At 44.8% G+C, this 16,998-nt stretch overlaps 1 protein-coding gene across 3 annotated transcripts in view; it reads right to left on the bottom strand.

The window, feature by feature from the left end:
• Positions 1-16,998, bottom strand: part of NADSYN1 (NAD synthetase 1) — a 39,608-nt gene that overhangs the window by 12,207 nt on the left and 10,403 nt on the right. For 2 of the 3 annotated variants that reach the window (XM_075567225.1, XM_075567226.1), the window contains exons 7-14: positions 16,804-16,892; positions 16,039-16,156; positions 9,651-9,782; positions 8,561-8,635; positions 8,206-8,330; positions 7,454-7,502; positions 2,935-3,037; positions 188-356 (exon numbers count right to left, since the gene is read on the bottom strand). In XM_075567225.1, the coding sequence (XP_075423340.1) occupies positions 188-356; positions 2,935-3,037; positions 7,454-7,502; positions 8,206-8,330; positions 8,561-8,635; positions 9,651-9,782; positions 16,039-16,156; positions 16,804-16,892 (860 nt within the window). The remainder of the gene's footprint in view (positions 1-187; positions 357-2,934; positions 3,038-7,453; positions 7,503-8,205; positions 8,331-8,560; positions 8,636-9,650; positions 9,783-16,038; positions 16,157-16,803; positions 16,893-16,998) is intronic. The other variant, XM_075567227.1, reaches the window with a different exon arrangement.

Below are 16,998 nucleotides of genomic sequence, written 5' to 3'. Positions count from 1 at the left end.
CTTTCTTACAAAATCACTTCTATTTAAACATGCCACTACCATAAGTTTATTTTAGCACCTTTAAATAACGGCAAAAAAAACTGCAAGAATTACAAGTATATTGAATATTTGTGTAAAGATGCATGGTGTGTCACTGTGCTTTTTTCCCCCCATCTCTTCCTTGGGCACCTGAATCTTATTTCTGTACCTGCCTATTTGCACTGCCAGCTGTTTGGCTCTGCTGCACGTGTCCTGAGAGGAGTTCTCACTGGCCATGTAACAAGTGGTTAAGACGCGTTTGCAGAACTCACAGGGATCTCTGGGGGTGTAAGTGTCATCACTGACGATCCGACGTGCGTCATTCTGCACTTCTTGGTCTAGAAAAAAAAATAAATACATTATTTATTTAGAAGCCAACAAAATATTCAGCAGTGAAGCGCAATGTGAAAAGGTCTATTCTCGTATCCATACACAAGTATCAAGCCTGCAGTTGTTAAACAACGTACAACATTTATATTTACACCATAATGTTGCAAATCCTCCCAGATTTCCTTTTATATAAAATTGAGAGTGCATACCCGTCATAGAAAACATACGGTAGGTTACCTTTTTATTTAAGCTCGCACAAATAAAAGCATTTATAAATATATATATTATATATATATATATATATATTTTTTTTTTTAAGAAAATAGTTTTAGGCGCTTAAATATTAATAATTATTTCTAAAAAGAGCTTTATCACCAATTTGACATTTTCCCAAAGTCTGGGATAAACCACTGGTTGAGGGCATTTTAACATCCCAGAATGCTTTGTGTAATGGTACAGAGTGGTATTATAATGCTATGTATAATGGTACAGCTGTGCACTTTTAATTCCCCTGAAAGCTATTATTTTCTTCAAATACAAAAATGTGTTCTCCCCCCCCCCATTACCAGAGCAGCTTTTTCCCCGTCATGCTACAACTTGAATGGTACAAAGCTTCTGTAGGAGCTCAAATGCTTGGTCCCTTTAAATTTTCAGTTCATATATTCGAACAGGTAACCATACAGGGGAATGATGAAAACCCAGGTATAATTCCAATTCCAATTCTGCATATAACAACGCACGGTTCCCTGGAGATCTCTAGTGCAGGTCCATCACTTCTCCTTCTCCTTCGGGTAACATATAAAGAGCATAAATGTACTCACTGTTGTTCCCCTGTGGTTCCTGTTGACGTGCAACCACATCCAAAGTCCAAGCGTATCCAAAAATGTAGTGTAAGGTGCACCGCACAAAGAGCTGGTCATGTGGCAATAAAATATACATTTATTCAAGCTGCATTAAAAAAACGGTGGAGGGTACAAAAGCTCCTACGCGTTTCGTGCCGTGGGGCACTTTATCCTTGATAAAAGTGTGCGGTGCACCTTACACTACATTTTGGATACAACTTGAATGGCCCTCATGGGACTGTTCTCAAGACAACGAATAGACATCTTGAGAATGGTCTCATTGCTGGACCAAAAGGTCAATTCACCTAATAAAGCCACTAAAAAAATGTCCACGCAAGTGCTAGCTTTTCTTCTATAGTATATTGCACATCTGGAAACTTTTGGTGGTCTCCGTGCAACCGTGGCAGGATCATATCAGGATTGTGAGTGCTGCCCTTATTCATTTACTATAAACCTCCAGGCACCCCAAGAATAAAATCTGAATGTATGATATTTATTTTACATATAGATATAGACATATATATATGACCAATGGTTCGACCTCCAAGGGCCTTCATCAGGGTTCCAACAATGTAATCTAATCAAATATGTTGTTGGAATATGTGTCTTTATTTTCTTAATATAGGTGACAAAATATTGGCAATAAAACAAAAAGGAAATACGCACCAGATTGTATATAGTTATTAAACAATGTATATTGTTGATATATAAATCAACTAGTGATACCCACAGACAAATAGAGGATCCATATCCTATAAGGCCTTTAAGGATATTGATATTTTTGGGCTCCGAATACACCTCCAGCACACTGCCAGATAGCCTGGGTCTGTGGCTTTACATCTTTACACTTTTAGTCGCCCAACGGGGCGAGTCTGTGACGTCAGTGTTTGCCACGTGAGACCCAGAGCTACTTTTTACAAGGCGTGTTTAGCTGTGTGTGTGTCGCGAGTTTCCCTACAGCTACATTATTACTGTCAGTCACTGCTTACTCTTACTGATCCCATCGGAGGAACCAGGACGGGGACTGATGATCTGGAGTCCCACGGCTGTATCGTAAAAACTGGAGCCCGCAGATCCATTAACCGATTGTGACGGGTACCATCCAGTGTGGATGTCTTGGGAGTCCTGATTACCGGAAGTGTGTGCTTTGTGGTATAGGTGCGCCGACGAGTATTCTAAAACTTGCCTTGGAAAATCTGGGGCTATCAGCAACAAGACCCGGGTACATGCTGCAAAATTTCAGTGACATTTCTGCAGACTAATGGCCCATCGGATTAACACAGCAGGGGTCCCTGGCAGTCCCATTCAGTTTGAATGGGACTGCCAGGGACCCCCGCTGTTAATCTGATGGGCCATTAGCCTGTCTGCAGAAATGTCACTGAAATGTTGCAGCATGTACCCGGGTCTTGTTGGTGATTGCCCCAGATTTGTTTTAGAATACTCGTCGGCGCTACAGTAACATGTCCCTAACATGTACTGCCTGATGTGTTGAGATATATGTACGTGCGATACTTGCCTTCCCTGCAACTAGCAATCATAATTTTTAATACACCGAGTTGTGCGCTGTTACTGTTTTTTTCTACAAAATATTGACAAGCCAGAACTAAATATTTAGGGAACGGCATCTAAAAAAAAAAAAAAAAAAAAAAAAAATCGAGGGCTGTAATAAATGATGGATCAGAGGGATAAATGTTGTGACTTGCTGCACAATGCAATGTTAACATGATTAGACAGGTGCACTTACTTCCTGCACCCACAGCCTGGCAGACAAGGCGACACATGGAGAACACTATGCACGCTGTTGCGGCGCTATCGACCCCACCACTGAGAGGAAGGAGGAAGCCGGACTTAAAAATAGAAATAAGGAAAGATATCAGCATTAGTATTAGTGCGGATTAAGAAAAGCCACATGGTCCATAATATAGTCCCACCCAGGACTACGTGACTTAAGCTATCCTACTTCCAGCAGAAGTGTGCAGTTAAACACTAAGCCTAAAATCAAGTGAGCCCATAGTACATTTTTCTCTGCTAGTGTTTGGAGCGGTTAGATCAGTGTTTTTCAACAGAGGTTCCTAGAAACTCTTGAGTCCCCGGGGCATCCCTAAAGGGTTCCCTGCAATTTTCAGGTCATTTGAAAATTGTACAAAAAATACAGTACAGAAGAATTTACAATGCATCTGATCTCAGACGCGCTATTAGAGAGGGTTGGGGTTCCTTACAATGCATCTGATCTCAGACGCGCTATTAGAGAGGGTTGGGGTTCCTTACAATGCATCTGATCTCAGACGCGCTATTAGAGAGGGTTGGGGTTCCTTACAATGCATCTGATCTCAGACGCGCTATTAGAGAGGGTTGGGGTTCCTTACAATGCATCTGATCTCAGACGCGCTATTAGAGAGAGTTGGGGTTCCTTACAATGCATCTGATGTCAGACGCGCTATTAGAGAGGGTTGGGGTTCCTTACAATGCATCTGATCTCAGACGCGCTATTAGAGAGTGTTGGGGTTCCTTACAATGCATCTGATCTCAGACGCGCTATTAGAGAGGGTTGGGGTTCCTTACAATGCATCTGATCTCAGACGCGCTATTAGAGAGGGTTGGGGTTCCTTACAATGCATCTGATCTCAGACGCGCTATTAGAGAGGGTTGGGGTTCCTTACAATGCATCTGATCTCAGACGCGCTATTAGAGAGAGTTGGGGTTCCTTACAATGCATCTGATGTCAGACGCGCTATTAGAGAGGGTTGGGGTTCCTTACAATGCATCTGATCTCAGACGCGCTATTAGAGAGTGTTGGGGTTCCTTACAATGCATCTGATCTCAGACGCGCTATTAGAGAGGGTTGGGGTTCCTTACAATGCATCTGATCTCAGACGCGCTATTAGAGAGGGTTGGGGTTCCTTACAATGCATCTGATCTCAGACGCGCTATTAGAGAGGGTTGGGGTTCCTTACAATGCATCTGATCTCAGACGCGCTATTAGAGAGAGTTGGGGTTCCTTACAATGCATCTGATCTCAGACGCGCTATTAGAGAGGGTTGGGGTTCCTTACAATGCATCTGATCTCAGACACGCTATTAGAGAGGGTTAGAGAGGGTTGGGGTTCCTTACAATGCCGAAGCAAGTTAACCCTATCTTGCGAAACGCATTGAGTGGAAGAGGAGGAGGCAATCCGTTCCCGGTTGATCGTGACGCCACACGCCGACTCCAGTCAAGCTGCACGAGAACCCCAGTGGCCGCTTGTGGGGACCGTCAGAGACTGCCAGAGACGGAGGAGACGCACACCGGACAGCATTGGCTGTAAAGATACCCTTATGTGCCTTGAGTGGCAGTACAAAGTGTGAGTACGCCCTCAGGGGGGCTTTTTTATGTGTCATTTATTAAAGGTGTTTTATATTACTACACCATCAGCCCCGTCCTTGTCTCCTTCCCCCCCCCCCCCCCTTCCCGTTTTTCTTCCCCACCAGCTCTAGTTTGGCTACCAGGCAGTTCATCATCTGAAGCTGCTGCAGAACACCATTGGTCAAATCTAGGACACACTCCCTCATCCCTTGCGTTTTCTGTTCCTTACAATGCATCTGATCTCAGACGCGCTATTAGAGAGGGTCGGGGTTCCTTACAATGCATCTGATCTCAGACACGCTATTAGAGAGGGTTGGGGTTCCTTACAATGCATCTGATCTCAGACACGCTATTAGAGAGGGTTGGGGTTTCGCAGAATGCATCTGATCTGAGACACGCTATTAGAGAGGGTCGGGGTTCCTTACAATGCATCTGATCTCAGACGCGCTATTAGAGAGAGTTGGGGTTCCTTACAATGCATCTGATGTCAGACGCGCTATTAGAGAGGGATGGGGTTCCTTACAATGCATCTGATCTCAGACGCGCTATTAGAGAGTGTTGGGGTTCCTTACAATGCATCTGATCTCAGACGCGCTATTAGAGAGGGTTGGGGTTCCTTACAATGCATCTGATCTCAGACGCGCTATTAGAGAGGGTTGGGGTTCCTTACAATGCATCTGATCTCAGACGCGCTATTAGAGAGGGTTGGGGTTCCTTACAATGCATCTGATCTCAGACGCGCTATTAGAGAGAGTTGGGGTTCCTTACAATGCATCTGATGTCAGACGCGCTATTAGAGAGGGTTGGGGTTCCTTACAATGCATCTGATCTCAGACGCGCTATTAGAGAGTGTTGGGGTTCCTTACAATGCATCTGATCTCAGACGCGCTATTAGAGAGGGTTGGGGTTCCTTACAATGCATCTGATCTCAGACGCGCTATTAGAGAGGGTTGGGGTTCCTTACAATGCATCTGATCTCAGACGCGCTATTAGAGAGGGTTGGGGTTCCTTACAATGCATCTGATCTCAGACGCGCTATTAGAGAGAGTTGGGGTTCCTTACAATGCATCTGATCTCAGACGCGCTATTAGAGAGGGTTGGGGTTCCTTACAATGCATCTGATCTCAGACACGCTATTAGAGAGGGTTAGAGAGGGTTGGGGTTCCTTACAATGCCGAAGCAAGTTAACCCTATCTTGCGAAACGCATTGAGTGGAAGAGGAGGAGGCAATCCGTTCCCGGTTGATCGTGACGCCACACGCCGTCTCCAGTCAAGCTGCACGAGAACCCCAGTGGCCGCTTGTGGGGACCGTCAGAGACTGCCAGAGACGGAGGAGACGCACACCGGACAGCATTGGCTGTAAAGATACCCTTATGTGCCTTGAGTGGCAGTACAAAGTGTGAGTACGCCCTCAGGGGGGCTTTTTTATGTGTCATTTATTAAAGGTGTTTTATATTACTACACCATCAGCCCCGTCCTTGTCTCCTTCCCCCCCCCCCCCCCCCTTCCCGTTTTTCTTCCCCACCAGCTCTAGTTTGGCTACCAGGCAGTTCATCATCTGAAGCTGCTGCAGAACACCATTGGTCAAATCTAGGACACACTCCCTCATCCCTTGCGTTTTCTGTTCCTTACAATGCATCTGATCTCAGACGCGCTATTAGAGAGGGTCGGGGTTCCTTACAATGCATCGGATCTCAGACACGCTATTAGAGAGGGTTGGGGTTCCTTACAATGCATCTGATCTCAGACACGCTATTAGAGAGGGTTGGGGTTTCGCAGAATGCATCTGATCTGAGACACGCTATTAGAGAGGGTCGGGGTTCCTTACAATGCATCTGATCTCAGACGCGCTATTAGAGAGAGTTGGGGTTCCTTACAATGCATCTGATGTCAGACGCGCTATTAGAGAGGGTTGGGGTTCCTTACAATGCATCTGATCTCAGACGCGCTATTAGAGAGGGTTGGGGTTCCTTACAATGCATCTGATCTCAGACACGCTATTAGAGAGGGTTAGAGAGGGTTGGGGTTCCTTACAATGCCGAAGCAAGTTAACCCTATCTTGCGAAACGCATTGAGTGGAAGAGGAGGAGGCAATCCGTTCCCGGTTGATCGTGACGCCACACGCCGACTCCAGTCAAGCTGCACGAGAACCCCAGTGGCCGCTTGTGGGGACCGTCAGAGACTGCCAGAGACGGAGGAGACGCACACCGGACAGCATTGGCTGTAAAGATACCCTTATGTGCCTTGAGTGGCAGTACAAAGTGTGAGTACGCCCTCAGGGGGGCGTTTTTATGTGTCATTTATTAAAGGTGTTTTATATTACTACACCATCAGCCCCGTCCTTGTCTCCTTCCCCCCCCCCCCCCTTCCCGTTTTTCTTCCCCACCAGCTCTAGTTTGGCTACCAGGCAGTTCATCATCTGAAGCTGCTGCAGAACACCATTGGTCAAATCTAGGACACACTCCCTCATCCCTTGCGTTTTCTGTTCCTTACAATGCATCTGATCTCAGACACGCTATTAGAGAGGGTTGGGGTTCCTTACAATGCATCTGATCTCAGACGCGCTATTAGAGAGGGTCGGGGTTCCTTACAATGCATCTGATCTCAGACACGCTATTAGAGAGGGTTGGGGTTCCTTACAATGCATCTGATCTCAGACGCGCTATTAGAGAGGGTTGGGGTTTCGCAGAATGCATCTGATCTCAGAGACGCTATTAGAGAGGGTCGGGGTTCCTTACAATGCATCTGATCTCAGACGTGCTATTAGAGAGGGTTGGGGTTCCTCAGAATTTCACAATATAATTATAGGGTTTCTTGATAAAAAAAAAAAAAAAAGATAAAAAACACTGGGTTAGTAGTAGTTAGCAGTAGGGACCCATAATGTAACGAACTGAGGACTAAAAGACGTAAAAGTGTTTTACCTGTTTACTGCGTCGTAAATAATCCCAAAGCCAGCAGGCTGGTCCCAAGCTACAAGGACAAGGATCAAAGCTGGTGGTTACTGCAAACAGTGCCAACATGTTCAGATATAGCAAACGTTATTACAACCTGTGGCGTTCTCCCGCAGGTGAAATAAAGCAATAGCCCCCCCAGCTCCCCCGATTCAAAACAATGGACGGTTCTCCCACTGATGCGTTGTGTATGTCCTGCTGCAGCGTGCCACACGTTCCAATAACGTTGGCTACATCTGGACTGCTCATTCGCTTACATGCAACATGGCCAGGCAGAGGAAGTGACTTAGTGTAAGCGCGCACGCGCGCCTTGGCGCGGCATCACGCTCGCCTCAAGTAGGAGAGATTTCTGTCCTGCAGGCAGAGGCAACGGGGGAGGCGTCGGGGGCACAGCCGTGACAGAGCCGATTTCTCCCTCATTGGGCGAACCGCTCACGTGACCCGGCCGTCGCGCGGCAAATTCAAGCAAGGTTGACGCGCAAAGCACCGGTCATCATGCTTGTGCACGCGAGCTCATACACATTGGCGTCCAAGTGTTTGTTTTCGGCGCGAGCGACGTCGCTCGCGCAGTCTCCTGCACTATGCCATACCTTCTATAAGCTCTGAAGTGGCCAGGTCGTAGTAAACTGCCATTCAAGTCCACGAATAACAATAAGCCCCTAATTCTACCGGCACTGCTTCTAGTTTACATCTTCAGTTACTGGCAGGGCGGTTTTTCATACCTTATTTCTTCCTCCGGGCTGTGATATCGCCATTGAATGGGGTCACAAGTAGGTAAATAAACATCATCGAAGGACGTCAGGGGAAAATCCACTTTTACTCGGTGAAATGAGGTCACTTTACTCGCCTGCAAGAAATCACTGCACGTCACATGGAAAAAGGAAGCTCTGGAAAATATAAATCTCCCTAATATTTCTCAACGATTGGAGGGGCATATGATACATTGTATTACTTTAAGCCTACAGCAGCCAGCCTGCGAGAGAGAGGGGCAATGCAGCACAACACATTTCCGAACCCAACGGAGGGGATGGGGGGGGGGAGCATTTATGAGCAACAAGACAATTAAAAGCTACTTACCGAAATGCAACGAGATGAAAACTGAGCCCTGTAACTTCTGACATCTTCCAAATCTATGGTCGCAGTGAGAACCTCCTATTTGAGATTTTCAAGATTTCAGGTTATTTAGGTCTACAAAACAAGTTTAAAAACAAGGCACAAATCCACAGTCCCAAAAGAACTCACTTTTTTTAAGTGCTGCCACTTCATCTATTGTCACTTGCCCATGTTAAAAGAAGCTGGTATAGTGGGGTTAAAAGCATGGCCTTGTAGTTAGTGGGTTTAAAGCAACAGTCCAAGCTGCTGTTTCCCCCCCCCCCGCCTTTATTATATGCATCAATACAATACACTAAAGGCTAAGTTGCCGATCAGCGAAGATTCGGCTCGGGTTCACAAAATGGCGTCAGTGCAGCAGAAGAGGACCAAAGATGCGAAATTCTGTGGGGAAGATCATGTGACCAGGCAGACCAAGATACAATTGGTGTGGTGCTAGAGAGAGGGCAGGGCTCAAAAAGGGGTGTCAGAGCCTGTTTCTAAAGAGGAAGGGGATGTGACCTTTTGAATGGTTGCTATAAAAACTAAAATGCTTGTTATATTATAATAAATGTAAAATTTAATTCAAAGTTGTTTTTAAAAGAAATGCTGCAAGTATTTTCTCATAGTACTGAACTGATTTATTTGAAAAAAATAAAATAAAATAAATAAAAACACAGGATATTGCTTGGTCTGCAGCTTTAACGCTAGCTACATGTAATCAATTGTTACTACCCAAATTCAAAACAGGCTCTTGCACTTAAGAGCTGGGTTTGTAAACCATACAAATATTCCCATCTTCAGTGTCGTCGGTTTGACTCAGTTTGGATTAATCTTCCATTGTTGAACATTTTGTATTCATGGTAACCGGACGGCGCCTGTATTTTCTGCCATTAGAAACCTCCAAGGTTGTGCTCATTAGAGAATATTTATTTCTAGAAAATGGTTTTGAGGCCTAATTGTTTAGAAGTAAAAGATCACAATGACACAAGTCAAATAACATTGCCTGCGCTTGCTGATCTTCTGTAAAACGTAACATGTGGAGGATGCGCGGTCTGTATTTTGAAAATGATCTTACCACGTCATTCAGTGAAAACTGGGATCCCTGCGCCACGATGTCCCCATTGAGTGAAATCATGGCGCAGCCATCAAAGTACAACCGGTCGCTGTCACAGCCTTTCAGGTTTGACAGAAGATAGATGCCACCATTCTAGAAAACAAATTGTATTGTATTGTATATGTCTTTATTTATATAGCGCCATAAATGTACATAGCGCTTCACAGTAGTAATACATATCATATAAATAACAAATAATATAAATAACAGATCATGGGAATAAGTGCTTCAGACATACTGTAAAAGTAACATTAAGGAAGGAGTCCCTGCCCCGAGGAGCTTACAGTCTAATTGGTAGGTAGGTAGAACGTACAGGGACAGTAGGAGGGAGTTCTGGTAAGTGCGTCTGCAGGGGGCCAAGCTTTATGTATCATGTGTTCAGAATATCCACAGTGCTATTCATATGCTTCTTTAAGCAAGTGTGTCTTAAGGTGGGTCTTAAAGGTGGATAGCGAGAGGGCTAGTCGGGTATTGAGGGGAAGGGCATTCCAGAGGTGTGGGGCAGAAAGTGAGAAAGGTTTAAGGCGGGAGAGGGCTTTAGATACAAAGGGGGTAGAAAGAAGACATCCTTGAGAAGAACGCAAGAGTCGGGATGGTGCATAGCGAGAAATTAGGGCTGAGATGTAAGGAGGGGCAGAAGAATGTAAAGCTTTAAAAGTGAGCAGGAGAAGTGACCAGCCTTACAGTGCCCTAACTTGGATTACTACAATGAATTTATAAGCTCGACCAGGCACACTCACCGGCGAGAAATATATGCAGTCATTGTAAGCTTGGGGAGGGAGGTGAACTTATATTGACTGATGATTTAGGACAGAAGTTCTGAAGACTGCGAGTCATGTTATATAACCAGAAAACAAACAGTATAATGTATAGTGAACTATTTTACACCTATAACCAGTGGTCGACAAATCACCAAAAAATCTACTCGCCACCTAGTACCACACGTGTGCTGCTTGGGCCAATAGTAGCTCGCCACGATGTTAAATTCACTCGCCCGGGGCGTGCAAATGTATAGGTTTGTCGAACACTGCCTATAAAACCACACGTGCCTATTCCCTGATGACCAACTTAACCATGCAGCTACAATATATTGCAACCAGCTTTATATATTAAAAGTGGCCCCCCGCCTCCACTTACTGATTCTTGTACTTTGGTGACCATAGCTTGTTAGTGAACATGCCCAATGAATCTAGTGCTCTTCGACTTCACAATAGTCACAGGAGTGCCGCTAGGGTGTGACTTTAAATAATGCAAATAATAATAACCAGCGCACATCCTCGCCCCAGCTTCTAAATTATTCGTAAAAAGGAGATCATTGATATTCTGGCCACAAAATAAACAAGAACCCTTGTTTACACTGACAAAGAAAAATGGTCACGTGTGCTAATGATCGGCAGACTTTATGCAGTTTGTTTGTTTTAACAAAGAATGTACAAGCAGGGAATATGTTGTAACATGTTATGCTGTATTAAGGATTCAAAAGATGTGCATTGGGTTTTTTTCTTGCACTTTAGAGGCCAAAAAAAAGCCTTAAAAAAGAACGCTGTGACGTTCGAAACGCGTTGGATGGGTCTTTTGTCACATTAAAGTGCCCTTTTAATCATTTTTTGTTTTGGGTCCTTCCTGCTCCGTTTGTGCTGGTGCGCTTTTTGGTCTCCTTTTTCCTGTATTGCATTAATGTAGCTGCACAGCTTGCCTACCTACTACCAGGAAGTGAGTATTGCTTATTTTCAGGGGAACCTGCCGATGAGACTGAGGGTGAGTGGGCTTGTACCATCTACCACCTGTCTTCAGGATAGTACCCATACTATTGCACATTAAGTACTATATTATTTTCATTAGTACCCTGGTTTAGTGGTTTGGCTTATTTTGTTCATTGTACCTGCATTTGAGCGCTTCAGCTATTTTCTACTTTAGAGGCCAAACTTTAACTTAACTTAACCACTGCTCCCTAATAATGCCACTAACACAATCCCGGACATCTCCACAATACTAACTAATTCTTACTGTCCCTGATTAACCACCTTTCTTTGAAACTTCTTATGATAACCAAATTGCTGCCATCATATCCTCAACATTGTCTCAGGGCAGAGGACACAATGTGATTTTTGTTAATTCCCATTCAAGCTCGTTACAACCTTTAACATGCTTGCTATAGTGATCCGATGCTGAATGACTCCAGACTTAGGCTGCGCTTATACAGCCGGTATAAGCGCACAGTACTCCACTCAAGACTTTGCTTATATTTTGGCGTATAATATACTGCTTTTGTTTTTAGAGCACCATACAGCATTTTTTCTACTTAGGCTGCGCTTATACAGCCGGCGACCGATGCCGTCACCCGTCGCGATAGTTGAAATTGGGTTAAAGGCGACGTGCAGCCAGGGGCGTCTTAAAAGGGGAGGGCAGATCTGACCACCAAAAATGTGCTGGCGGCAGCCATAGAATCAGACATTGGCTCAATCACATGGTCAGACCATGCCCCGATCACCCTGACACTGTCAATCCCCTTTGAAAAAACAACAACATATGCATGGAGACTGAATGATTCACTACTTAATCACCCAGAGATTGAGAGAGAGATAAGATCCTCACTTAAGGACTATTTCTCCCTCAACGTGGGAACAGTCTCCTCTCCAGCAATCCTATGGGAAGCCCATAAGGCAACTATCAGAGGGAAATTTATTTCCATCGCATCCCACAGGAAAAAAGCCCGCCAAACGCTAATCAAAGAACTCACAGAGAATATAAAAGTAATAGAGCAAGCTCATAAAGCAAATCCATCAAAAAAAGTATACAAAACATTAATAGAAGCTAGAACAAAACTTAGACAAACCCAGCTGGAAGACGTTGAAAAGGCCCTCAAATGGACCAATCAACAATATTATGACAAAGGGAACAAAGCTGACAGACTATTAGCCAGTAAATTAAGAGGGATACAAAAAAGATCCCAGATAACGGCGATCAAGAGTAGGTCTGGAGAAATTCAATATAGTGAAAGCAAAATAGCAGCAGAATTTACTAAATACTACACAGAACTATACAACCTAAGAACTAAAAACGGCCGACCCGAACCGATAGCGTCAGAAACTATAACTCAATATTTAAATAAATGTCAACTCCCCTCACTGACGGAGGAGGAAAACACAGTCCTCAATGCTGAGATTTCAAAAGAGGAACTGGAAGAGGCGGTCAAATCACTAAAGCTCACTAAGTCTCCTGGCCCTGACGGTTTCACAAATGTCTACTACAAAAGATTCTTGCCAACCCTATCCACGCATCTGCTAAAAACATTCAACCATTTCATGGAAGGGAACCAAATCCCTCCAACAATGTCTCTAGCCAATTTGGCAATAATACACAAGGAAGGCAGAGACCCGATGCAATGTGGAAGCTACCGTCCAATCTCCCTCCTCAACAGTGATCTCAAGCTATATAGCAAAATTTTAGCAAACAGATTAAACCCAATATTACCGAGGTTAATCAACATTGATCAGGTAGGATTTGTTGCGGGGAGACAAGCCTCTGACAACACCCGAAAAATAATCGATATTATCGATCATGTCCACCTCACAGGCACCAAAGCACTACTGTTAAGCTTAGACGCAGAGAAGGCGTTCGATAGAATATACTGGCAATTTCTGGACCAGACTATGTGTAAATTTGGCTTTAAAGACACATACCTAGAGGGGGTCCGTAGACTATACCAAAATCCATCAGCAACAATAAAACTACCAGGGGGGACTAACCAAAGATTCGAGATAACTAATGGGACTCGACAGGGGTGCCCCCTATCTCCTCTCCTCTTTGCGCTAACGATAGAACCACTGGCTTCAGCAATACGACTCAATAAAGACATCCAGGGAATAGATATTGGAAATAGGCAGCATAAAATTTCTCTATTCGCAGATGATGTCATCTTAACCCTCTCCAAACCCCAAACCTCATTACCCAACCTTCAAAAAGAACTCCGAGACTTTGGAAAAATCTCAGGATATAAGATAAATAATGACAAATCAGAAGCCCTGAACTTAAGTCTGCCAGAGCCAGAGGTGAAACTCCTCAAACTAAACTTTAATTACCGTTGGAGCTCCTCCTGTATCAAATACTTGGGAGTTAAGATATCGAGGACCTACCAATCACTATATAAACATAACTATCCGACCATGTTCCATAAAATCAAACAAGATTTGGAAAAATGGGGAGGATATCAAATATCATGGATCGGGAGAATGATCTCGGTCAAAATGAATATACTCCCTAGATTATTATATTACTTCCAGACTCTCCCGGTCCACATCCCTGGCTCAGAATTGAAAAATATTCAAAAATCAATCTTCCATTTTATTTGGCAAGGTAAAAAACCTAGAGTCCCCAGGTCAGTTCTCTTGGCTTCAAGGGGGAGAGGAGGATTAGGAGTTCCAGACATTACAAAATACTATCTGGCCGCACAATTGAGACAGGTGGTAGTCTGGAACGCAAGCCCAAATCAATATTGCTGGCTGGATATAGAAACGCAATATGCCGAAACGCCTTCACTGCCGGCTTGCCTTTGGTCCCTGAGCAGGGAGGACATGCAAAATAACAAATTCAAATTAGGCCCAATGAGACACACCTGGGAGACCTGGACGAAAAGCAAACTCAAGTACAAGCTCACATCGCTACAATCCCAACTCATACCAATCCACAGAAATCCGAAATTTCCACCTGGCTGTGAGCCCAGACAATTTGACCAATTTCAAACCAAAAACATTAAAACGATTGCCGACCTCCTGAGCCTCGGGAAGTTCCTGAGCTACCAAAATCTACAAACCAAGTATGACATAATAGGACTGAACGTGTTCAAGTACCTACAAATTCGGCACTTTCTCCAAACATTATCCCCAACATTGGAATTTCCCCCTCTCACAGGTTTCGAGAGACTTTGCAGCGAAACAGATCACCAGAAAGGTCTAATAACACAAATCTGCACAGAGCTAGGAGGGACTACAGAAGTCCCCATGCATGACTACATGCTGCATTGGGCAGCAGAATTGGATATAGTTATAGACCGAGAGGACTGGGAAAGTATTTGGGAAAATGCCTCAGGAACTTCCATATGTACCACAATCAAAGAAAACATTTACAAAATACTGTTCCGCTGGTATCTCACTCCAGTCAGAATAAATCAAATCTACCCACTGGCATCCGATCTATGTTGGAGAGGCTGCGGTCAAAAGGGGGACATGGCCCACATTTGGTGGACATGTCCGGAAATTCAGAAATACTGGGAAACAACACAAAAATTAATAGAGGAGGTCACAGACCTCAAAATACCTGTCGAACCGCTGACCTACCTGTTGGCCAGGCCCCTAGACTATCTGGACCGACCAACAGGAAAATTAGTCTCCTTCATCCTCACGGCGGCTAGGTGTGCGGTGGCAGCCGCCTGGAAGAAAGTGTCTCCCCCCTCGAAACAAACAATAATAAGAAGGGTGCAAGAAGTAATGGACATGGAGAGATTGTCTGCTTTCCTTAAGAGGTCTTCCACCTCATTTACAGCAATTTGGGACCCATGGTACACCTATTTGGCGCATATAAGACGAAACGCCCCCTAACAAACCAGAAGCCCAATTCACATTAAAGCCCAAACCAGAATCACCAAGGTTCTGGGGATCATGACCACCCCCCGCTATACCCTTTGTACCCTCTCCTCCCTCCCCCCCCCCACACCCTGCCCCCCCTTCTCTACTCCCTCTCTGTTTCCATACTCGCGCCTCCCTGATGGACTTCGTGAGATCAGGGAGGCGTTGAGCCTTTTCTTTTCTCTTTTCTCTCAAGAAAAAGAAAAAAATGTACATTAGGCTGACATATTGTTTATACCGTACATACCATGTAATTGTTTAACTGCCTAATAAAAAAATTTTTGGAAAAAAAAAAAAAAAGGGGAGGGCAGAGGCACGGAGAAGCTTCCGATTGGCCGCAAGGGGAGACAGTTGCCGAAAAAATAAAATATCAGTGACTACCAGATTTCTGGTAGCACTGTCACTCTCACGTGCACTATAAGCGCACGCGACAGCGACAATGCATTTGTTTTGCCGCGACGCGACGGCGCCGTCATGTAGCCATCACCGGCACTATAAGCGCAGCCTTAGATGATTATAAGGTGCATCGGTTCTAAACATGGCTGTTTTATCTCTATTCATAAATGCATTAGGGGAATTGTAGAAGAAGAAACACTTAGTATAAAGCTACTAAAAAGAAATGAAATAAACAATGCTGAATACTGTGAGGTTTATTTACATTGATGCTTTAAAGGCACTGCATGCTCTCACTGAACTTACTCCTAAAGTATACAGAGATCATTTACCTTTGCAGTCGTGGACTTCACCAAGTCCACTCTTAAGTGGGCTTTCCTCAGCTCGTGGTGACTCCCGGAAGAGTTCGTGAATATCTCCACACCATCCAGTCCCATGTCAATATGAGGACTGCAGCATGAACAAGAAGAATTAAGCCTTCAGTGCTGAACGTAGCAGTACAGTGATGCTCTGCATTGTACTGCAATTATGGAGTAAGCATCATTATGTGTTACTGTCTAAGGCCCGGGCCATAGAGGCATGGGGAGAGCAGAGGCGCGCTAACGCTGAGGCTCGCCTGCTTCAGTCAGCGAGCCAGCGTGCGCGAAGGGAGCCGGTGGTTGGAGGCGGGGCAGTGACGTCGCTGGGCCAATCGCCCGCGACGCACTGACGTCAATGTCACGGCGCCGATGTCACGGCGCCGTGACGTTGACACTGCTGTGATTGGAGGTTTTCAGCCGACAGCACGCTGAAAAACAGCTTGGCGCTCGGCTGAAACCTCCAGCTCGTCAGCATGCCTGCGGATGCTCGCGTGAGCCCCCTCTCAAGGCATCCTCATTGGAGGATGCAGGGGCTCAGCGCGGAGCGTCCGCACGCCTCAGCACGGCCTGTCCGTCTATGGACTCGGCCTAAAGGAGAAGTGCTTAGAAGTGTCCCTCAAAGAATGTCAAAACAAGCCATCCAGAACATATGGTTTTAATAATATAATTTCCCGCAATAGAAGGATTTAAAAAATATTTTTGTACTGCAACTAATTAGTTGACAAAGTCACCTGTTACCTGTTCGGTGCCCACAATTCTTCACAGATTTCAGTTCCTAAGCAGGTGTCTTTTGTTGATAAGATTGCATTGCCGAAAGGCACGGTGTCCTACAGTAAGGAGAACAAGCGCTTACCATTCAAGAATATAAAATATGAAAAATGGGATATACTGTATCTGGATGTACAAAGCATCGGCAAATATTGATTATTTACC

This window comes from Ascaphus truei, chromosome 12 (assembly GCF_040206685.1).
Source record: "Ascaphus truei isolate aAscTru1 chromosome 12, aAscTru1.hap1, whole genome shotgun sequence".
NCBI lineage: Eukaryota > Metazoa > Chordata > Amphibia > Anura > Ascaphidae > Ascaphus > Ascaphus truei.
This window is presented reverse-complemented; position numbering and strand designations above follow the sequence as displayed.